The sequence below is a fragment of the Ornithorhynchus anatinus genome, chromosome 13 (assembly GCF_004115215.2).
Source record: "Ornithorhynchus anatinus isolate Pmale09 chromosome 13, mOrnAna1.pri.v4, whole genome shotgun sequence".
Taxonomy (NCBI): Eukaryota; Metazoa; Chordata; class Mammalia; order Monotremata; family Ornithorhynchidae; genus Ornithorhynchus; species Ornithorhynchus anatinus.
The window spans coordinates 7765661-7790453 of NC_041740.1; the positions used below are offsets into that span (position 1 = coordinate 7765661).

Here is a 24793-nt window from a genome sequence, read left to right on the forward strand (position 1 = left end):
GATGGCCACCCCAGGTAGCTCATCTGTCACTGGGCAAAAAGGTCAGAATCAGAACAGCATATATTAAAGCCTCCATGTGTCCAGGGTTCTGATCACATTTTAAAGGAAAAAAAAACCAACCACCCCAAAATGGTTCCTGTCCTGTAAGTACTTGCATTCTAATGCTGAGAATGCCACATATAACCAACATATAGGTGACTTGGAATAACATACATATACTTGCATTTTTAAAGTTTCTGGATTTTATTGTTTTTTTTACTCTTTGTCTCTGGAGAGAAGGAATGTTTCAGTTTCTTTCTCTGGGTTTGAGGGAAGAGTGGAAGACCTAGACTGAGGAGAAAGGCTGAGGGATGAGGAAGTAGAGGATGGGGACAGGTAATGACAAGGAGGGGAGGTGGTGGCTGAGGATGAAGAGAGAATGGGGCAGAGACTGACAGTCAGGAAGAGGTTGGTACAGAGTCAGGGTGGAAGGCCAAGGGGTTGGTCCGACAGTAGCCCCAGTGCCAAACTAAATTTGGGGAGGTGGTTTAGCCGTCACCTGAGAGGAAAGTGGAATGGGATCTCCCAGCTCAGCAACATCGGGCTGCTGCTGCTTCTCTTCAGCTCCAGTAGCCTCAGTCTCAACTCCCTCTTGGACAAACACAAAGATCATTTCCGCTCTGAGTCCTCTCACTACTCATGTAGTGGATTTAATGACTTGAACAAGGCCTGGCCAGTCTCTGACACTTTCCCCATCCACATGGGTTCTCTACTCTGGCTTCCCTAAGCTACCCAGCTCCTCTATTTCAGTCAGAAGGAGAGCCAAATTTGAGAAATGTTCACCTTAGTTGGTGTTCAAAAGAAACATTCCTTTCACATGTAACGTTACCCATAAGTTTCACTTCATTTATTAGACTTTCGGTTCACTTCTTTGTTATTATATTATTTACATACAAAAATCTATTGAATAATTTCTTGTGGAAGTAAATCTCTTTTTTCCGCCCCATTCTAAAAAATGTATTCTAAATACTCTATTTTACACAAGTGAAGGCAGAATCGGTTTTACAAGTTCAATTCAGCCACTCACGATCATGCACGTTTTGAATACATACAAGTCCGTGTTTTGTGATATATGGATTATAGATCATATACTATACATTTAATATACTTTTTATAAACAAATGCATCATTTTTCTCCTGCAGTTTCACTTGTCCAAAGATAGATCCTCGCTTATAGATTCAAAAGTTCGCCCAAAGCTCTAAGGGATGATTCATATAATGTTCTGAAACATTAAAAAAAAAAAAGAATTAGCTACAGAATAGCACATGTAAGAGATAAGGCAAAAAAATGCATCATCAGTCAAGTCAAAAATATTTTCTAAGCTGTATTTCTCTATTATCAAATATTTAATTTGTCGAAGTACTTTTTTTACAATAATTCATACTCAGTACATTATTCATTTAGTAACCATTGCTGAACGATACTTTAATTCAAATCAACTCTTACATTCTTACAGAAAGTTCTACCTTCCTTTTGTCCACCGATAACATATAGATCTATCTCAAAGACTTTACACTGGCATAAAGTGCTGGTAATTGTTGAGAGAATTTAATCCACGCCCTTTCCATACTAAATATGTGGTAAAAATGGGAAGCAGCATGGCCTAGTGGATAGAGTATGTGCCTGGGAGTCAGAAGGATCAGGTTTCTAATCTGGGCTACGCCACTTGTCCGCTGCATGACCTCAGGCAAGTCACACTTCACTTTCCTGTGCCTCAGTTACCTCAACTGTAAAATGGGGATTTTACAGTGAGGCCCATGTGGGACAGGGACTGTGTCCAACCCTATTTGCTTGTATCTACCCCAGTGCTTAGAAGAGTGCCTGGAACATAGTAAACACTTAATACCATTAAAAAATGCAAGATGACCACTTTTGAGACTTTTGTGCATATTCATCATATACTAAAGTGAAAGGTTTTTGAGATTCAGGCATTTTAGACCTTATAAGCTTTTGTTCTTTCTCGTTCTCTTTGGCAAAAACACAAGCAGCACTAATATAATTCCATTGGTTAGGCTCTGCTAATCTAATTGGATACTTTTACTAATTCCATATTTCTTTCTTCTTCCCTTCGAATTCCCTAGAAATGCCTGGCTCATTAACACTCTTAAGTTTACTCTCTCTGGGCCTAGCTAGACTTCACTATAGTACAGAAAATAAAAGTAAAACATTTATTTTCTTCTTCTTCATTAGAAAAAGGCTATAATTCCAAGCTATCTTGACAGAGAAAATTTTGCAGGGAATTAAGGATCGAGCAAAGTTAATCAACTCTCTCTGTTGGTCATTAATCCCGAGAAAATGTCCTCAAAGCCCTTTATTGCTTTATTAATCATGTTTCAAAAGTTTAATTTCCTATTGAGAAGTTTGGCCGCCATCAAAAGTATTTCACAAAATTGTTACATCGTGAAAGAAGATAGCTTGGTTAATGCCCACAATACAATTTACTTACCACAGCAAACATGCAATTATAACTATTCATGTGCTGGTTATTACCAAAGACACCAGAACGTGTATTGCAAAGAATACTACTTCTGTTCAAAACTGGTTTTGAACCATGTATTTTCACTTAAATTGTGAGCCTCCCTGAAGGAGCGGGATGTTGTCTTCTCTCCCAGTGCTCTGCAAACGTAAGTGCTCAATAGGAAAGGGGTTATAATTCAAACTACTCCCTCATTAGCTTTGTCCACAATGCGGTATTCTACTGAAAATACATCACTAATATTTTGAACCAACCCCCAACTGCTAATCAACTGATCCCACTGGATATTTATTGCATCCATTTTTCCTCTCTTTGTGGTGGAATCTCAAACATTAATTCTGTAAACAATTACACTGACATTGCCTCAGTTAAACAGGGTATAACAGGGAGGGGAACGTAGAAGTTTTATTCAGCTGGAAGGAGCATCAGCCCATCACAAGGAAGGTGTACTTTGCCTTATCCTTTCTTTTTGATCCTCCGAAAGCAGAAGACATTTATCATGGGTTACAGTTCAGGAATGGCAGGTGTTTTTTTTGAAACAAGGTCCTTTAAACCGAAACGTGGGGGTATAGGACCTCATGTTCGCAAGTGACCATCAGAAGCTCAGAATTTCATTTAACTACATTTCAAGGGAGGGTAAGAAAGTAATTCCTATAGAGGTAAATACTTATTCAAACTAGGGGAAAGCCTTTGAAATGTACACATCCTGTTTAGGAAGTTTTGGGGAATTATGAGGGATGAGGAAGAGGAGTAATGATCATAGAATGAGAGACCAAAGAAGCCGACTTGTCTGAGGGAAATTATTTGGGTGCAAGAAGAAAGCTGTAAGATCCTCAAGGGCAGGGATGAGGGAGATAGAAGAATGTGGGTTCTAGTCCTGGCTCTACCACTTGGCTGCTATGTGACCTTGGGCAAGCCACTTAACTTCTCTGTGCCTCAGTTACCTCATCTATAAAATGAGGGTTAAGACTGGGAGCCCCATTTGGGACTTGGATTGGGTCCAACCTGATTGCCTTGAAACTACCCCAGCACTTAGAACAGTGCTTTACACATAGTAAGTGCTTAATACTGTTAAAAATTAAAGGGGGGGGGGGGTTGGTACTTTAGTATCCCTGCCAAAGAATACCATCTCCTTTGTATTTAAAAAATTCTGAATTTCTATTTTATTCAATCAGTTGTGTTTCTTGAGGGCCTAGTTTGCAGGGAATTGTACTAAAGAATGTTCAAGATAAATTAGTAAATATCCTCACACTCAACATCTGTAATTTATTTTAATGTCTGTCTCCCCCTGTAGACTGTAAGCTCTTTTTGGGCAGGACTCATGCCTACCAATTCTCTTGTACTTTCCTAAGCACTTATTACAGTGCTCTGCATCACATTAATGTGCTTAATAATACCACTGATTACTAGTAGACATAATCCCTGGTCTCAAGAAATTTACAGATGAGTTAGAGAGGACTTATTGAGAAATACTGAGACATCAAATTCAGACTTTACAATATTCATATAACTCCCGTAATAGCTTAAAATTTTCATTTATTCAAATGCTCTTAAAACTGTGCTAGGGGCAATTTCCTTGAGGTCAGGGTGCAGTCTCCTCTGAAGGGCAGTGACAGGACTCACATATAACCTTAATAATCCACACAATTCAGACAGATCCAGTTTCTGAGTAAATGCTTTTTGAAGCTCTTAGAGTTGAATCTGTTTATCCGCTTCCATAGAACCATAGGCAGGATTCCACTTCAGTTAACTATCTTTTTATCAGATGAGAAGGGTAACTTTTCAATGTTTCCCTTTATGGATCAAACAATGAAAATGTGAAGCAAGGGGCCGATACCTAGAAAATGTTGGGGGGAAAGGAGGAAATTGCGTGAGCAGCTTAATCACGTATTAAGGAATTCAGAAAAATGGGTACTGTCCCTCTTCTGGGGCCATCTTAATAATCATAATCATGAAGGTGAAATGTCAATCAATCAGTGGTATTTATTGAGGTCTTACTGTGTTCAGAGGACTGTACTAAGTGCTTGGGAGAGTACAATACAGGGCAATCAGATTGGACATAGTCCCTTTCCCACATGGAAGTCACAGTTTAAGGTGAAAAGAGGAAAGGTATTTAATCCCCGTTCCATAGATGAGTTAACTAAGGCTAAGTGACCTGCTGAACTGTCACTTACAGCAGGCAAGTGACAGCAAAGACAACCTTGGAGATCATGGAAGGGCCATCAGAGTCTGATGACAGTCTGGCCTTTTAATTAGTTATGGTATTTTTTAAGGTCTTACTGTGTGCTGAGCACTGTTCTAAGTGCTGTGGTAAAAATAGGGTAATCAGGTTGTCCCACGTGAGGCTCAGAGTCTTCACCCCCATTTTCCAGATGAGGTAACTGAGGCACAGAGAAGTTAAGTGACTTGCCCAAAGTCACACAGCTCATAGGTGGTGGAGCTGGGATTAGAACCCATGACCTCTGACTCCTAAGCCCATGCTCTTTCCACTGAGCCATGCTGCTTCTCATGAGCCACACTGCTTTTATCATGGCCAGATCCTTCTTTGCTTTCTTCCCACTTTACAGATGAGAAAAGGGTTCCCACAATAGGCAGGTTGCAGAGCCAGGAAGAAATCTTAGACGTACTGGTAGAGGAGATAAAGTTTAAGAGGGAATAAATTCAACAAATTTTAATGATCATGATTCCTTAGATTAGTATGCCTCAATCAAGCACTTTAATAAAATCTGTTAAGCCTATCCAAGAAACATTATTGCAGTCAGGGAGTCAGTATCAACAACTTTATGTCTGGTGTTAATGAGAGCAGGTTTTTTTTTTCTTTTTATCTAGCCGTTTAATTTTTAATAACTGCTGCTAAGCTCTTTCTCTTCTTCCTGTTGTACATGTGACAATTTGTGTCTGCTCCTCTACTCCATTATACTGAAAGCTGCTTGAGGGGAGGGACCAGGTTTTCAAGCACAGTCTAAGTACTTAGTAAATGCTGCTTCAAACCACTTCTTCCCCAAACCGTATTTCTTGTCTTCCCGCTGGTAAATATATTTCACGTGGGAGTGAATTATGAGAACTTTTCATGGAGAAATGAGTTTTCCAATCCCTGCCATATGCTGGCTAGTATTATTTGGCTTAAGGGTCCATAGCTTACCATTCCTTTACTATACCTGTTGGGAGAGCAAAATCTAACACTTAGCCTCTTGGTGCTTCTTGCTATTTAAAACATTTCCAATTCACTCGTTTTTCAACACCTAAGGGCTGTGGGGCTATAATAGGTATCTGAGAAGTAAAAGTAGCTGGGTAGACAACAGCTGCTAGGGAAAATGAAAATACAAGTAGAGTTCTGGCAGGAAACCCACATGCCAACAAAGATGTTCAAAACTTACCGCTATCGCTAAGTTCTGCTACTTAGGAAGCACATTTTCCAATGAAGCACAGGTAGAAAAGGAAGTAGAAAACAAAATTGAAAAGGGCAGCATGGCTTTGGGCAGATCAATAGAACGAATGCAGTGACAATGGGACATTATGCTCCTTTCCAAGTAGAAGGTGTCTACAAAGCTGCTGTGGTGCCCCAAGTTCTATAAGTTTATGAAACGTGGACTTAACTTCAAAAGATACAGCTTCTTGACCGTTTCTCAAGCATCACCTACAAACTACACTCAATATCAAATGGCAGCGCTTAGAACAGTGCTTGCCACCTAGTAAGCACTTAACAAATACCATTAAAAAAAAAAAGAGAAGATATTCTCAAAGAGATCATGGACGGTAGACAGCTCATCGGCCTTCAAGCAGTGTTCACAACCAGGCAGTTTTACTGGGCGGGACACAAAGACAACAGATGATGTGAAGATACCCAAGCAGCAGATGTATAGCTAAATGAAAGGCAGCACATCGTGAGCCAGGAAGGAAGAATAGACAAAGAATACAGTGGAGCTATAAGAAGACCACCAGAGCCCACAGTAAAGAAAGGAATGCCCGGTTCACACATCTGTCTTTTCATCCATACTTGTAAACTTGGATAAGATCTCACTGTCTCACTGTGTCATCTTCAAAACTGAAGGATGGGGGGGGGGGGTAGGGGGTATTATTATACCACTCTGCAAAGAATGACATTAATTAGAATAGCATCCCTTTAGCCGTGTATGGTATTTCCCTAAATTTGGAATTGGAGAGAAAACGTGAAAATCACAAACATGATGCAATATTAGAGCAAACATAAGGACCATTTTTGCAATGGAAAGAGCAATTTCGGTTGCCAAAGAACCTAAGGAAATGGGGTTTTGACTTGAAACATCTCGAGGGCAACTTTTTGTCTTCTGAGTTTTGTTTCATTAAAGTGCCAAAAGAGCACTTTGGCCTTCGGATATTAATGTTTTTGATGATGGTGAGTTTTAAGATAAGCTATTTAGCACTCAGTTCCAAGCAAAACATTGTGTTAAAAAAAAATCCATAAATCATTAATTCAAGAAAGAGAGCCTGAGACGCATCAGGTCCAGCAGATAACGTGAGAAAAAGCTGATGAAAGTTTTTAAACGACCTCCCTTTGAGTTAACAAGATTTAAATGTTGGTGACTCTGCACTAAAATACCATTTAAACCTTCTTACATATAGACATAATTAATATTAGAAAATAATTTGCTTGAAATAAGATTATCATTCATTAGCTCAATGGGAAGGAATCCAAAATATAAATTTTAACCTCGAGACTTCACAAAGAACATTTACATTTCTCTGCCTCCCAAATTACAAATCCATGGCTATATTCTCACTATCTACGATAGTAATAAACATAACATATTTGACAATTAAATGTGCTACTGCATTAGCAACTGCATACTGCTCCTCTTGAGGAAATCTGCCCACTTTACAGTATGTTATTCTGAGTAAAGAAATTGAGCAGCATTTTTTATTTAACACCCAACAGGCCAGTCGACAAACTGCTAACTCTGCTGGAGAGAAAACTAGATTACAGTTATTAACAAAAACTTCCAATGCTGAATTAATGCTCTGGCAACTGAATTATAAATCATCCTGAGAGTCTCCATCACAAACTCCTTCAGTTAACTGCACCTCCTATTTCCCCATCCAGATTTACACCAAGGGTTAAGGAAATACTTTAGTTCAGGAGCTCATTGAAGAAAAGTCACAATGCATAAAAAAGTGAAAAATTGATTCTTTTGTCAGCTCTGCTCAATTGATTTTTTTTCAGGTGTGTTGGCCTTGGATTTTGATTTTTGGCATATGGAATCTGCCAGATGATCACCGAGTGACCAGCTACTGTTCCTGAAGCCTTGAGGATGAAAAACGAAGTGCAAGAAATTGGAAAAAGGAAGAAATAGGACATATCTTCTAAAAATGGACATGAGTGGAACTGCAGATTATAAACCCGTGATATCTGGAAAATATCTGAATAAATGGTCGCTTTCCAAGCATTGATTGGAAATCAGTATTGTGAAGAACAAAGTCAGCTTCACTACTCCAGTGTCTTCATATGAGACGGAAAAATGGCCTACTGGTAGGGAGAAACCAATGGATTTCATTTGACTTTAATCAAAGGCAGCTAACTGCCTGAAGTGCCTCCTCTGTACTCTTTAGTTATTAATCCATGAGGAGGCACTCATTCATTCAGTCGTACTTATTGAGCACTTACTGTGTACAGGGGCAGAATAGCTTAGTGGGAAGGGCATAGGACTGGGAGTCAGATTTGGGTTCTAATCCCAGCTCTGCCACAGGCCTGCCATGTGAGCATGGACAAGTCACCACCTCTCTGGCCCTCAGTTTCCTTGTCTGTAAAATGGGATAATATTACTTGTTCTCTCCCAACTTTAGACTGTTAGCCTCATGGGAAGTGGGACTATGTCCAATCTGGTTACCTTGTATCTGCTCCTTCACTGACAGTTCTTGGCCAATTCAGCTGAACAAAAGGTTGATTATCATCATCACTGGTATGATGGCATTTGTTAAGCGCTTATTATGTGCCAAGCACTGCATTAAGCAGTAATCAGTTTGTCCCACGTGGGGCTCACAGTCTTAATCCCCATTTTACAGACGAGGGAACTGAGGCACAGAGAAGTTAAGTGGTTTGCCCAAGTCACACAGCAGACAAGTGGAGGAGCCAGGATTAGAACTCACATCCTCTGACTCCCACGCCCGTGCTCTTTCCACTAAGCCATGCTGCTTCCCTTAATTGGGCAAATAAAGCACAAGATATAAACGATCGGCCTAAGTATCCCATCAAATGCCCAGGACGGTGGCTGGAGAGGACAGAGGCAAGGGAAACTAGAATGTGTATGATTTTCCATTTTATTGGGATTGTTTGTTTCTTTTTAGAATTTCAATAGTTTCTCTGTTATGGCTGAACAACCGACAAATGAGTTCCCAACACCATGTGGTTGCCCAGCCAGCCCAATTTAGCAGCACTGCTATTCTTTCATGAAATACAAGGTCCCCATTAAATTATTACTTTGTTGAATACAATTTTTACAAAATTAACATGCTACTTCCCAAGGACCAGATTGTTAAGCACGGGGCCCTCCGTCATCAAATTATTTGGAGGCTGCATATGGTAATTTTTAAGAAATCATTTTGAGCTCTTTGGAGAATGACTATGTAGTTATTAAAAACAACAACATAATTTGTTAAAAAGACTGGAGGATATGGCAGTGTGTCTTGATGGAAAAGAAGCATGCTGGGAAGCAAGGGGTTTTTAAAGGTTTTTGGGAGAAGGAAGCTATGTAGAAGAGGGAATTTTGGAGGCAGAACTCCTGAGAAGTAGGAGGAAATATCCTCCGTAGGGGCAGTAGGAGGGAGTTTATTGTGACTCTGGGGTAGGTAATTTCAGAGGATCATAGTTATTTCAAAGAAAAACTACTCAGGAAATGAACAGTACAGAAAAGAAAAACCAGAAGGAGAATATGAGAGTACAGTATGCATTTATTTTTCATCGGTAAGATTGCATTCGAGATGCAGGTGGATACTTTAAAGAAAAAGGCTTACATCTTAACCTTTACTTCCCTTTGACTGTTTCTGTTGCCCCTGACAACGGATCACTCCTTGCATTTCACTCTCTTTTCTGATCTCAATTTCTGACCACTTCTTGAATGTTTGCTTCTCACTGTTGGGGAATACACCCCATTTTCCGTATCTTTGTCTTGGGCACCCAACTTTTCTGTCACCGAATTCAGCCTCTCTCAGTGATCCCATAAATTACCATGATTACCATAATTTTCACCTCTGACTCTTCCCCAGAATCTCAGCCTGAACTGCACCACCCAAAAGACATTAAAAAATCCTCCCCATCCAGGCTGAAAGTTCCTTGTGCACAGGGAATGTACCTACCAACCCTGTTGTATTGTACTCTCCCAAGCACTTAGTAGAGTGCTCCGCATTCAGTAAGCACTCAATAAATGCCACTGATTGATTGGCAATCATTACCAATTCTAGCTTTACACGATCGAGATAGAGCTCTTGGATTTGTCCTGTGAAACGCTATGGTTTATCTCTGTCTTGTCAAAGGCTTTCATTGCCACTCGTCCCTCATTCAATTGCATTTACTGAGCTCTTACTGTGTGCAAAGCGCTGTACTAAGTGTTTGGGAGAGTACAATATGACAATAAACAGACACACTCCCTCCCTTCCCACAATGAGCTTTCAGTCTGTGGGAGAGCTGACAGTCTAGAGGGGCACTTTTTAAGTGCTTACAGCCAAGCATTGTCCTAAGGGCTGGGGCAGATATGAGACAATCAGGTCTCACATACAGTTCACAGTCAGAGTAGGAGGGAGGACAGGTTTTGAACCTCCACACTGTAGATGAGGGAACTGAGGCACAGAGAAATTAAGGGACTTGCCGAAGACCATGCAACAGGCAAGTGGCAGAGCTGGGATTAGAAGCTGGGTCCTCTGACTCCCAGGTCCGCGCTCTTTCCGTCACCGAGGGCAGGGAATGTGTCTGTTATTATAATGTACTCTCCCAAGCACCTGGTTCTTCTCTTGGTGAATACTGCTTAGAGAGGAGGAGGAGGAGTATTTATTAAGCACTTACTGTGTACAATGTGCTGGGAAAGAAGTACACAGATGAGATACTAGCACAGTCCAGAACCCCAAGGAGCTCAATGATCTTAGAATGAGGCAGGGAAGGGGGTTGGGGTCAGACACATATATAAAGATGACACAAAAAGATGAAAGACAAGGAAGACAATAAATATGACAAGACCACCAGGGCACTGTGGCTAAAGACTAGGGTTTCAGGTTCCTCTTGGCTCAGAACAAGAGTCACAAAAGTCACACGGTGTTGGCCGACCCAACTTTCTAAAATGTTAGGAGCCACACTGGTGGCATTTAAGTCCTTCAGGCCTGGGGCGGGGGTAGGAAAGGCTTCTTTCCTGCACAGTAGGTTCTGGCAGTGTGGTATAAGGAGCGGAGTTGAGGGCTAACCTTCTTGCCAGCGTCGGCGTCCTTTCCGGGCTGCCAAAAATCAATTATCAGAAGAAACTCCTAACTTCATCACCTTGCTCCGTAAAACTCTACACCTCTATCACCTCAGCTGAAGAGGAAACAAGTATCCAGATGTAAATTCTGTATAAAGCCGCCTCTAGTGTCCCTATCCTTTAAGCTCATGCCACCTGGGGGCACGCTGCCAATCCTAGTCCAACTGCCTTGAAGACAATTCCAACCCTTAGTCCATATCTCTCTGGCCACCTAGAGTACCCGCCCCTCCACAAACCTGCCCAGCCCTTCTCATTCTTCCTTGAAAAATTCTGTAAGGGAAATGCAACAGTATGCACAGTACTCAATAGCGTGCTAAAAAGTGATTGGAAATTGGAGATGTCAAGCAAATGGGCAAAGTAGATCATGAAGTAGATCACACTAAACCCACACTCTTCCGGATATTTGGACCCAATTTTCCTCCCTTCCTTCATGTGGACTTGGAATGAAGACTCCTTTGTATACTCACACTTCGGTTGTGACCTACGCTTTTGTTTCCAGAAATCACTTGGTTTTTTACCTCTCAATGCTATCCTCTTCCAAGGTGATTTCCATAAATGTCTTTAATTTTCTTTCAAGAGTGGCAGCAACGCTCTTAACATTTAAGCCCTTGTGTTTACCTATTTTGAAAAAAAGGATAAAACAGGCAATGTTTAATGAATTAATACATGTTTGGATCAGGGTAAACTTTTCTCATTCATCCATTCAATCATATTTACTGAGTGCTTACAGTGTGCAGAACACTGTACTAAGTGCTTGTAAAGTACAATTCGACAATCCCTACCCAACAGTGGGCTCACACTCTAGAAGGAGGAGACAGACAACAAAACAAATCAATAGCATCAAAATAGATAAATAGAATTATAGCAATACATATACACATCATAAAAATAAATAGAATAATATGTACAAATATACACAAGTGCTGTGGGGTGGGGAGGGGGACAGAGCAGAAAGAGAGAGTAGGAGCAATGGGGAAGGGAGGAGGAGCGGAGGAAAAGGGGGGCTCCGTCTGAGAAGGCCTCCTGGAGGAGGTGAGCTTTCAGTAGGGACAACAACTGAATGAATGTATGTATCTCTCCTGTTTCTCCTCTTTCAATCTCTCCTTTTCTCTCACGGAAATCTCTTGATTCTCCTATTCCTGTCACCATAGTTGAAGTCAGGCCACCCTGTGGGTCAGTCTCTACTCCCTCTGCCTGTGCCCACCTCCCCAGACTCCCAAAGTTGAGTTAAACCTGACACCAACCAAAAGACACCTGAAATTTAGTGATTTTTTTCTAACTGAATTAGAATATGTAGCGTTATGAACACAATTAACAATATACTATCATTCAGACAAGTCCTTTAGTGGAAAGAAATATATTCCAATAGCCTAACAATCAAGAACAGAGAACTAAATACTTGTATTCTTTATGAAATTTGGACATTTTTTCTGCATCCCATTACTTTAAAAAAGGCACTGGTGTGAAGAAATCACTGCTTATTGAACACTGTGAAGGCCAAATTTCTCGTGATATAAGACACAGTACCATGAGGAAAAATTCAACTTACATTTACTAATAATCATCAGCATATGTACAGCAGCTGAGAGACATCTGATGCCTTCAATATCTTCAAAAGTTATGCTTTCCAATAATTCATGTAAAAATGACCTGAAAAAAGGTAGAGCAAACATTATCCATCCACTTCCCACCACATAAATCCACATGGTCATCCCTCTACAAAGGGAATAGAGGGTGTGGCGGGGTGGGAGGGCAGGGGGAAGAATCAAGCACAACCAGAATTGTGCACTTGTTTTCTTCTCAAGTAGAATTTTAGAACGAATGGAGAAAAAAAAAGTTTACCTGACAATATTTGTTGACTTTATTATTATTGTCAGCAAATACTGTGAAAATGGTGGGAGGTCTGAAAGGCTCTCTGGTGGAGCAAGCTCTTCTTTATTTGAAGCCTAGAGAGAAAGCAATTTAATTCCATAAGTCAGCAAACACACAAACAAGTTTGAAAAACAGGGAAATGTTTACCATATGTTGCATTTTATTATTTTTAATTATGAGAAGCAGCGTGGCTCAGTGGAAAGAACCCGGACTTGGGAGTCAGAGGTCATGGGTTCAAATCCCGGCTCTGCCACTTGTCAGCTGTGTGACTGTGGGCAAGTCACTTCACTTCTCTGTGCCTCAGTTACCTCATCTGTAAAATGGGGATTAACTGTGAGCCCCACGTGGGACAACCTGATGACCCTGTATCTTCCCCAGCACTTAGAACAGTGCTCTGCACATAGTAAGCGCTTAACAAATACCAACATTACTACTAATGATAATAATACTTATTAAGCACTTACTCAGGCACTTAATAGAGTGCCTGGGTAGATACAAAAAGATCAGATTGGACAGTTTTCGTCCAACGTGGGGGGTTCGGGGGAGGGTCTCAGTCTAACTAGGAGAGAATAGGATTTCATCCCATTTCACAGATGAAGCTGAATTTAGAAGCTGCATTGCAAAAAGAATACCTGACATGACAATAATTTGCACTGGGGACAAGTTCACAAACCTATACTGAACAGGTAGAAGGAAATGATCACAATTTCATGGGCCAAGAATCTGAGACCGAGAGACCTAGTAGGTTATTTAGTGCTATATAAGGCACAAATGAGAATAAGACATAGATCAATTGACTCAAACTGATAGCTGGAGTAACTGTAAAAATTGTCCAGAAGGCAATCTGCCTTTCTGTAAGCTCCTTGAGGGCAGCAATCCTGCCTACCAACTGCACTGTCCACTCCCAAGCACTTAGGGTGGTGTTCTGCAGAAAGTAAGCACTCATTAAAATATTAATGATTGGTTGATTGTGTCCTAAAATAACAACTTTTCAGATTAATATAAACAGATCTTGGTCCCGTTTCCACCCACTCCCTTTGTCAGTTACCTCATCTGTAAAACGGGGATGAAGACTGTGAGCCCCACAAGGGACAACCTGATCACTCTGTATACCCCCCAGCGCTTAGAACAGTGCTTTGCACATAGTAAGCGCTTAACAAATGCCAACATTATTATAAATGGTCCTTGCTAAGCATTTACTAGATGCCAAGAACTGTACTAAGTGCTGGGGTAGATTCAAGATACAAGTCCCTGTCCCACAAGGAGATTACAGTTTAAGTAGGCCTAGTGGAAAGAGCACGGGCCAGGGAGTCAGAGGACCTGGGTTGTAATTCCAGTTCTACCAAATCTTTGCGATGTGACCCTGGGTAAGTCACGTAACTTCTCCGTGCTTCAGTTCTCCTGTTCTTCCTCCTACTTAGACTTTGAGCACCATGAGGCGCAGGGACTGTGTCCAACCTAATTAATTTGTATCTACCCCACTGCTTAGAACAGTGTTTAACACATGGTGAATGTTTTACAGATACCAAAAAAAAATAAAATCCACTTTATGAGGTAACTGAGGCACAGAGAAGTTAAGTGACTTGTCCAAGGTTGCCCTGGAGGCAATTATAATTAATTATTATTTTATTTGTTAAGCAGTGACTATGTGTCAAGAACTAGGGTAGACACAAGTTAATCATGTTAGACATAATCCCCGGGTCCTCATAGGGCTTACAGTCTAAGAAGGAGGGAGAACAGGTATTGAATCTCCATTTTACAGTTGAGAAAACTGAGGCAAAGAGAAGTTAAGTGACTTGCCCAGGGTCACAGAGCAGGTACCCGGCAGCACTGGGATTAGAACCCAGGTCAATCGATAGTATTTATTGAATGCTTACTATGTACAGAGCACTGTACTAAGCGCTTGGGAAAGAGGACATAACAGGATTAGCAGACATGTTCCCTGCCCATAATGAGGTCCTCTGACTCCCAGGCCTGTATTCCTTCCACTAGGCCATGCGGCTTGTGCTCATCACGCATTAAACACCCGATAAATACCACTGATGATGATGCTGCCCTATCCCTTTCAGAAGTCCCCACTCAGCACTTTGAAAGTGAAGCACACACTTCCGCTGCTAGATTTCGGCTAACTGTCCACTTGGTGGAATGAATGGCAGCCTTTGCTTATAAACAATCTTTTAGGTGAAAGCAAATATTAAATTAACTGCTTAAAAAAACCCTTCTGATTTCTAATTACAATAAACTTCATCTGGTAAAAACAAAAAAACACCAAAAACACCCCAAAGTGTCATCACTCACTGTGGCACACTATTTCAAACTGAATTTCTGTAATACAGTCTGTCCTGAAATGAAGCATCAGAGTGAGGGCATATGACTGCTGTCTCTATCAGCTCCCATGAAAATGAGATATGAATTTTGTGTCAATTTCCCAGTAAGCAGAGCTTCCCATAAATTACTGTAAGGAACATTTAATTGTTTTACTCATGGTACATTTAAGAACAAATTTTATATAGCTCTTAAATCAAACTGATTGGTGTTAAAATAAATGCTGTAAGTCTGGTCTGTCTCTACTTGGAAATCTAATACTCCCTAAAGCACCTGTGTACACACTGTATTTTACCTAAATGGCTTTGAATAAAAATTCCATCCAACAACATTCCAGATTAAAATTGTAATAAATTTATAGTAAATGCCCATTCACACACAAGAAAAATCTCCCCATAATTCTCTTTTGCTACATGAAACTGACATGGTTATATATCACCATCCTTGAAATACCAGCTTCTAGCCCTGCTATAGTGTTGAGGTGAGGGCTTTCAGCTGATTATCTGCTTGTGAGAAATAATGATTTTAATTGCCTAGTGGCTGTTTTGGAAACTTTTTTTTTTACAATTATTCTTCAAGTTTATATGTAGAAGGAACCACCTTTCCTCTTTCCCCCAGGACTCAAAACAGAAAGCGTTATCAAAATTTCAGAGAAAATTTTCTTTCCAAAAGAGTACAAGTCACAATAAATCCTTATTCACATTGGGACACGTGCCGAGAATCCTATAGCAGTAAGTAATGGTAATAGGTTTAGTATTTACTGAGCTCCTATTGGGTGCAATGCACTACACTAAACACTTGGAAATCAGACAAACCATTGACACTTACCATAAGGAGTTTCCTCCATAATGGGGGACATAAACATAAAACAGATCAATCAAAATAAGTAGCCAAATATACCAATGAACGAATATATTAAAGTGCTGAAATGATTTGTTTGCCTGGGTAGCAAGAGCTAAGGGGACCAGTAGAAGCTGGGAGACACTAGCAGTATCGCAGTATTTTTGCCAGTAGGGCACAGTGTTTTGTTGCCTTTTTTATGGTATTTAAGTGCTTACTATGTGCCAGGCACTGTACTAAGCGCAGGGATAGATACAAACTGATCAGGTTGGACACAGTCCATGTCCCACATGGGGCTCACAGTCTTCATCTCCCTTTTACAGGTGAGGTAACTGAGGCACAGTGAAGTGACATGACTTGACCAAGGTCATTCAGGAGACAAATGGTGCCAGGTCCCTCTGACTCCCAGACCTGTGCTATATCCACCAGGCCACACTGCTTCTGAGTAGAAATGTTTACAGATATCCTCCAGTATTCCCTCCCTTTGTCTCTTTTGCCCTTCTTTGCATCTCTTCTTCCTCCCAACTAATTCTCCTACATCTCTGTTCCTCACCCCCAACCATTTGGCCTTTACCCTTTCCCAGTAAAATCCTCACCTTCTACATGTAAACTCATGAGCGCTCTATGAGAGCTCAATCAGTATGACTGAATGAAGTCTCTTGCTGCATCTTCCGGGATGGGAGCATTAAATTGAACAGGCCAGGGCCACTACACATCCCTGCTTTTCTCCATTAGCAACAAAGACAGTGGATCAGACAGAGCACCTTTCACATCTGACCCAGCCAGCCATGGCAACATGAAGCTGTCTCAAAACCAGTATGGACCTTTCAGGGCAGCCAAATTTGTAAGTGAATTCCAAAGCCTAGGTATATCGACTGCACCTATGGAAACTGAGTATGCATCTTGATGCTATTCCCTGCATTCTTCCTTTATCAAATGTGCAGCAGAAATCATGTCCCCCGTTTCCGTTGTGGTCTGAAACAAATACGGTGGTCTGGGAGCACTGAGTTGAAGATATTCTTTGTGTGCCGATGTGGGAGCGCTCTGGTGAGGATCTTGCCAGAAATGGAGAGTAATGTGATGCCCTGATACTTGCTGCACTCTAATCTTTTGCTTTTCTTCTTGAAGATGCTATTGATGGTGGCGTCCTTTGAGATCCTTTGAAATTTCCTCAGCGGTGCAGATGTTGAGGAAGAGTTTAAGTGCTTTTAAGGAGGATGTTCCCTCCGTGCTGGTAGATCTCAGGAGGTATGCCACTGGGTCCAAGTGTTTATTTCAAATTTCATGGCTCTGCTGCAGGGGATCTCCCCAATAGTTGGTTCAAGTACCAATAGCTTCACATATTGGAACGGTACGTGTATTTCACAGAACTACCCAATATGAAGGAATTCAAAAAGAAGATTGACCGCCATTAAAAATATATTAAATACTGTTGATTGTCCTTCCTATTCAAAGATGACAGTTTCAAACCCCAATATTGCAACATAAAACATCTTTTTAGTTAAAACTTTCACCATTTTAGAAGCTCCTTAATATAGCACAGTATGGAAGAGGGTTCAACCAAAACAGAATTTTTCTGGGACCAAGAACCATATTATTTTTCACATTTGGAAGTGTACCTAACCAAAGGAAAAGTGGGGACGCTACTGGAAAACACTGATAAACTAGAGTAAAATAGAATCTGACTCTATGGTATTTTCAAAACTAATTCACTTTACCTTTTGGAATCCGTGGCTTATTTCGACCACCATTAGCGCTAAGAGAGTAGAAAACACTCCTCGCTGAACAGCTGTATTCATATGCCAAGCCTGCACGGCACAGATAAATTCATCAAGGGGTATTTGAATGGATCGAAGTAACTAGAATCAAGCAAAACAGACCAAACGTTTTTAGAAAAGTCAGTGTTTTGAGATTGACATGTATATCAAGATTAGTTTTACAAGCCTTAACTCCATTAACCAGGGGTGATTATCTATGAATTTTAACAATTTCCCTTTGCTTTTTCACCTGTTTTTTTTTCAGCTGTTTCAGTGATCATTAGCACGGCTACCTAAAATTGAAAGCACCCGGGAGAGGGGCAGAGACTTCACATTCTTGAACTTGATTTTATTTTTCTGATCAAAAATTTACAGAGGGAAAAAACTGAAGCAACCACTTAAACTATCGACGGATTTCATTTAGTCAGGCTATCGTGTCTTCCTCTAACCATCAAGCCTTGATATTTACTTCACCCTCAACCCCAGAGTATTTACATACATATCCATAATTTATTTTAGTATGTGTCACCCCTCTAGACTGTAAGCTCTCTGTGGCCAGGGAACACGAATACCACTCTGTTGCATTGTACTCTCACAAGTGCTTAAAACGATGCTTTGCACACAGTAAGTGATCGGTAAATACCACTGACTGATTTGATAACACAAATGACTGAATGCTTTGGAAAAGTCACAGAGGTAGGGTAAAGGGGCAAATTCTGGGCCCATCACCCAACACCTTGGGGCCATCCTGAGACAGACTCAATCAGTCATATTTATTGAGAGCTTTACTTTGTGCAGAGAACTGTACTAGGCGCTTGGGAGAATACAATAGAACAATGAACAGACACATTCTCTGTCCATAACAGGCTTACAGGATGGGAGGGAAGAGGAAGGGAGACAGACATTAATATAAACAAATTACATTCCATCAGTGACACGGGAGCACTGTGGTTCATGCCGTCCAGATCCCAGGCTAGCTACACTGGGCTGCGTGGCTGCTGAAGGATGAATCTCAGGGGTTCCACAGAGATGGAGATGATGGAAGATATAATGTGGGGTCAGACTGACTGCAATGTTAGAAGTCTTCTAGAAGCCATAAGGCATGCAATCCCCTCGCTCAGAGGCCCCTTCTACCCATCCTGCTCTTCTTCAGTGGCATTCTTATGAAAGGATCAGGATAACCCTTGACGGTTATTGAAACGGGCTCTTAGATTGTGAGCTCCCCCCAAAAGACAGGGACTATGTCTAATTCCCACGTGTGTATTCTCTCCTGGAATTTAGTATAGTGATATGCACACTGTAAGCACTTAGTAAATACTATTAATAATAATAATGCTGGTATTTGTTAAGCCCTTGCTACGTGCCAAGTATTACCAAGGCTGGGGTAGATACAAGGTGATCAGGTTGCCCCAGGTGGGGCTCACAGTCTTAATCCCCATTCTACAGATGAGGGAACTGAGGCCCAGGGAAGTGAAGTGACTTGCTCAAGGTCACACAACTGACAAGCGACGGAGCCGGGATTAGAACCCACGACCTCTGACTCCCAAGCCCGGGTTCTTTCCACTGAGCCACGCTATTACTATCATTCTTTTCCATCCCTCTATTCCAGTCAGTAAAAGTGCTTCAGAGGTTGAGGAGACAGAGGGTGAAAGGAGGGAAGCCTCTGAGCCAAATTAATGTTTTACGAGCTACAAAATCAGAATGTTTTGGCAGAGTGTTCCAAAACTAGCATCAAAATTGACAGGCGTTGAATAGCAAACATTTACATTTTAGCAGGGATCACTGTAGCAATATGTTGAGATGTACTGGGTGTATAGCGTGTAGTCACGTGGCCTATATGTTAGAGCTGGGGCCTAGGCGTTGGAAGGACTTGGGTTCTAATCCCAAATCCGCCACTCGTCTGCTATGTGTGACCCTGGGCAAGTCACTTAATTTCTTTGTGTTAGTTCCCTCATCTGTAAAATGAGGATTAAGACTGTGAGCCTCATGTGGGACATGGAACTGTGTCTACACTGATTAGTTTTTATTAACCCCGTCACTTAGTATAGTGCCTAGCACATAGTAAGTGCTTAACAAATACCATTTTTAAAAAAAGGAAAAGTTTAGTGATTTGTAGCCGTGTAGCAGAATGTGTAGCCTCTTCTTCTTGTCTCCACTCTCTTTCAATTTGACCCTCCCGGCTAATCACTGAGCTCTTGGGGGGACCCAGAACACGACTGTGTCTCCTATAAACGTGTACACCGGAAAGACAATTACCATTGCGCTTCCTTCTTGTTTCTTTTTGAGACTGCGAACGACGCATTCCAACATTTTCTGGAACACCTTCTGTACAGCATCAAATATTTCTGTAACCTCTTCATCGGAATAAGTATTGTGCACTGAGAATATGGCTAAAATGTCTTTCAGAGCATTAAGAAGTACTGGAACACAAAAACTTCCCCTCTCTAGAAAAAAAAAGGCAGAGGTGGTAGAAGAATGGGCTTTTATAATTCAAATATCTCCCAAATGAAATTACAACTTTAAGAAATTTAACATCAGCTCATTTAATTTTATTTGTTGAAAAAAGTCAGCACACCTATATTTAAATAAATAATTCAGCTATCATATCAATTCCAATAAAGATAATGTTAATACAAAAAAACTCTTTAACTTAGAGCACTACTCTATTTGATTTAATTTTGGATACTTTGGTAATTTTTTTAAAATGAGAAATAACTAAGGGAAATATATCCATACAAAGTGAGTTTTTAAACATCTAATTTGAAATAAATACAGGTCTCTAAAATAGAGTGCCAGTTCAGACACTCAAAATGTTCTAAGTCATTAGTACTTCATGGCAACTAAATATGGTCCCAGAAATACAGAAATCTGCAACTACAATTTTTTAATTCATTCACTTTGCTCCTCAATCACTAACCTACTCTCAATGCCCCTATCTCGTCTATCTCACCACCGACCCCTTGCCCATGTTGTCCCTCAGGTTTGGAACTCCCTCCCACTTCATATCTGACAGTCTACCTCTCTCCTGACCTTCAGATCTCTTTAGAATCCAAACTCGTTGTTGGGGTCACCAGCCCAGAAATGAATATCAAGTGAGGGGAATGTACCACACTGGAAATCTTGAGAGAAAACAAATTCCCCAGTAAAGGCATTCTTAGCAGTAATACAATAAATAGCCTACTTCTGCGGAAGAGTCACTAGCTCGGGAATGAACTCATATTCTAGTACCACATTCACTCAATGCAGCTTTTAATATTTTGTTTATGAAAATTATTTAAATCATTAAATCACAATTTAAAAGGTAAAATGAAAGTACAATCAAAGTAATTTCAATTGATCCAAGCCCCTTATTTTGACTTAGGGAAAAAGTGTGTCTTAAAATTCAAGTTTGATTTTCGTTAACACTGACCAATAAAATAGTTCAGACACAGCAGACTTTCCTTACTTTTGATGTAGTTGAAAAAGGACTCAGTACTATCAATAGAAAAGTGATCAATTTAGACATCATGAGAATTTGCATTTAAAATTATATTTGCAAACCACCATGATGTTGTTTGAAAGTAATGGATTGAGAAGGAAGGGTTGAATCCGGAGGGAAGACATGTGGAGAGAGAAATTAAATCAAATGAATTACTCTGAACAATTACCCGAGTGTACCTAATTTGAAAGTATGAAATTAACATTTTGATTCTCTCAAATGTGGATGTTTGATCATAGCAAATATTTCAGGAAATAGGTAGTCTTTTCAGGAAATGAAAGAGACAACAGTCTCAAGATGACAGAATTTTATAAAGTTTTGGGAGAATGCAGTTTGAACAAAAGAAGCACAGTGGCCTAGTGGATAGAGCATGGGCCTGGGAGCCATAAGGACCTGGGTTTTAATCCCAGCTCCACCACCTGTCTGCTGTGTGACCTTGGGCAAATCACTTCACTTCTCTGTGCCTCAGTTACCTCCTCTGTAAAGTGGGGATTATGACTGTGAGCCCCATGTGGAACAGGGACTGTGTTCAACCTGATTATCTGTATCCACCCCAGTGTTTAGTACAGTGCACAGTACATAGTAAGTGTCTAACAAATACCAGAATTATAACAACAACAAAGTTCACACCGTGATGAGGGTGTTAGGCATTTAAAAATAGCTACCTTTACATAACAAACCTATCACTCAGAGTTTAAACTCTTTATGAAAAATGATTTTTGAAAGCCTAAATTAAAGTTAGTTTTGCAAAAAGAAATCGGGCTTTGATTCAAATCATTTCTCTAGTAAATGAAAGGGTACCTGTTTGTATGATTGCCAAAGTAAGATTTAAGAATTGTAACTGAAATTTGCTGTTTCCCAGGCCGACCATTATAACATCTTTACACACCGTCAGGTAGGCCTGAAAATGAGAATGAAGGCAATTAAAACACTAATAATCAGTAACAATAAAAGCAAATGAAATAAAATTAAATAAGTAGAGCTTATCTTAATTATTAATATTTTAGATGGATAGAGCTTATATTTCTTTGAAAATACAGCACTAGAGTCTTATCTTCACTTCTACAAATAATTTAGACCACCTTGCTCTTTCTGAAAATTACGACGGAAGGAAAAGAGCGTGCGCTAAAACTAATTATGGCAAATTCAAAATATTTAAATACAACTCTCCTTAATGAAATTCTAATGAGTAAAATTCAGTCTTGATAGTAAACAAAACCCCAAAACAAAACAATAACTAAAATTCAGACAGCTAGGAAGGAAAATTTACATGTATTGCTCCAAAACCAAGATTATATTGGGTTTAAGGCAGTCCTCCAAAATATATTTCAGAATGATAAAAAAAAAAATGCATCTCTCCATACATCTTTTTCACTGCTTCTGGGAATCCTCTGCCTCTAAATCACTCTGTTGTTCATTGCTTTCTTTACTGTCCCCTATTTTTAATCTGATATTCTCCCTCAACCTCTTTTAAATTTGTCTGCAGCAGTTATAGAAGAAGGCTAGAGGACGTTCGGCTTGAGGACGAATCAGGTGAAGCCAAAACCCAAAAGCCACAAGAGAGATTGGGATGGACTCCAAGAACGACACACACATCAGCAAACAAGTAAAGGATTTTAAAAAACATATACAAAGATGTCCTCTTGCTGTTTTTCTTTGCTGAAATGAATTCTGCTCTCTGCTTCTCTTTTAACAATTCATCTCTTGGTATAGGGCTTCACCTGATCTCTTGGCTCAGAGGAAAAGGGGAGCTCAGCTCTCAGCTCTTGAAATGCAATTCTCAGAGCTATTTCGTTTGAAGATGAGAATAAAAATTCCTCAGTCTCCCTTTTCTCCCTCTTCCCCTCTTGTGCCTCTTCCCCCCCACTCCATGCCCAAATTCCAAAAATCTCATTTTGGCTCTCAAGCAATATGGTATATCTAACCTGGATGATTTGCTGGTAAACCTCGCTGTTGTGTGTCAAATGTTCCTCTTCTTCTTCTTTGTGAATCAAAGGGAGAACATTATTTTCTATCCAAATCCTAGTGTCCTCCAAAACTGACATATAAGTCCTTTCTTCAGAGCTGAACTAGCCATCAAAAAGAGGGAAAATGTGAATAACGAGGTGAAACAGTTAATTAGCTATTTACTCCATTAGAGATACTCTAAATTAATACCTTGTGCTGGAGATGAATACTTAATCGACAATAGAGACTGAAGGCTCGTAAGGCAGTTACTTGATTGAAGTTATGAAACGTTGCATCTGATGACTGTAAAATTGATTCCAAAGCTGCCTGAAATAAGATGGCCCAAACTGAAATAGCCATAAAAATATTCAGGGCCTACAAGCAGTAACACTACCTACAGTTGATGTCACTGAAGCATATGATATCATAACCTCAAATAATTTACTTGTAAAATTATTTTTAGCTGTGGTTTAATGTGCCCTAAGCTTTTTGCATATATTTCTATTCAGAAATAATAACCAAGTTGGGAAAATTGAAATTCACACACCATGTTTTTAAATCCCTTGAGGCAAACTTCATTATCTCTCTTCCTAGATAACCTAGTTCAAATCGCATGAATGCAACCCCAAAAGATCATCAGGCTATATCATTTTTCCAGCTATAAAATCTAAGTGCTCTTAAAATAAACAATTTCCAAATGTGTTTTCCTGGCAGATGGGGTTGACATGTTATTCTCTTAGCTCCTAAAATCAACTAAATTCATTTGACAGTGAAAAATAAAATATATAAAAAAAATCTTTTAGCATTGATTACTTTCAGAGTATTCTATAAGTGGGGGAAAGTTTGTCACAAAAATTCTGTAATACATCACCTGATTTTGCATATATGAAGTTATTTCAAAGAACTAGGGGTGTGAATATTTTCCTTTGCATGCCTTCTTATTTCCTGGACAAAAAGTATTCAAGTATAAAGAAGTATCTGCATAACTTCTAGACCGCAAGCTCGCCGTGGGCAGGGAATGTCGTTTATTGTTGTTTTGTACTTTCCCAAGTGTTTAATATAGTCTTTTGCACACCATAAGCGCTCATTAAATATGATTAAATGAACGAACAACTCAATCATAGATGCAGGGGGATGGAAGGTGGGAATGCAAAGGGGGCGTGGTCTGGCTTCAAAGAATAAACAAGCCACAAAGCCATCATATAGGGTCTTTTTGGCCCGAACAGAAACTCTCAGGTCACGTTAGTGATCTGGGATGAGGCAGGTTGAGTTCAGCTCCAAAACCTGTGAAGGGACTATCACCTGACTGCCTCCCAAGATATGGAACTTGGGCACAATAATAAAAAGAAAACCTACAAAAAAATCCTGAATTTGAAGAATTAGCAAAGAAAGAAACTACAGTATCACAAACACAGCATTTATAAACTTTTGTTACTTTCTCATTATAGTAGTTTATCCTGAACCATCTATGCACTTCTGTATTTTTCAAAAGATAATGATTTTTATGGCAACTTGGCACTCAGGGAAAGAGCAGGTAATGAGAGATTACTTTGCTTGGGTGCTTCAGAACCATAGGCAACT

General features: G+C 40.1%; 1 protein-coding gene across 2 annotated transcripts in view; it reads right to left on the bottom strand.

Moving 5' to 3' along the window:
- Positions 1 to 224: 224 nt before the first annotated feature.
- Positions 225 to 24793, bottom strand: part of NCAPG2 (non-SMC condensin II complex subunit G2) — a 56175-nt gene continuing 31606 nt past the window's right edge. Inside the window, exons 20-28 of one of the 2 annotated variants that reach the window (XM_029078202.2) lie at positions 23423 to 23539; positions 23191 to 23334; positions 22067 to 22166; positions 20044 to 20231; positions 17749 to 17889; positions 12836 to 12939; positions 12543 to 12643; positions 11512 to 11611; positions 225 to 1262 (exon numbers count right to left, since the gene is read on the bottom strand). In XM_029078202.2, the coding sequence (XP_028934035.1) occupies positions 1211 to 1262; positions 11512 to 11611; positions 12543 to 12643; positions 12836 to 12939; positions 17749 to 17889; positions 20044 to 20231; positions 22067 to 22166; positions 23191 to 23334; positions 23423 to 23539 (1047 nt within the window). In that variant the 3' untranslated portion in view covers positions 225 to 1210. Of the gene's footprint in view, positions 1263 to 5893; positions 5912 to 11511; positions 11612 to 12542; positions 12644 to 12835; positions 12940 to 17748; positions 17890 to 20043; positions 20232 to 22066; positions 22167 to 23190; positions 23335 to 23422; positions 23540 to 24793 lie in introns of those variants that run through there. The other variant, XM_029078203.1, reaches the window with a different exon arrangement.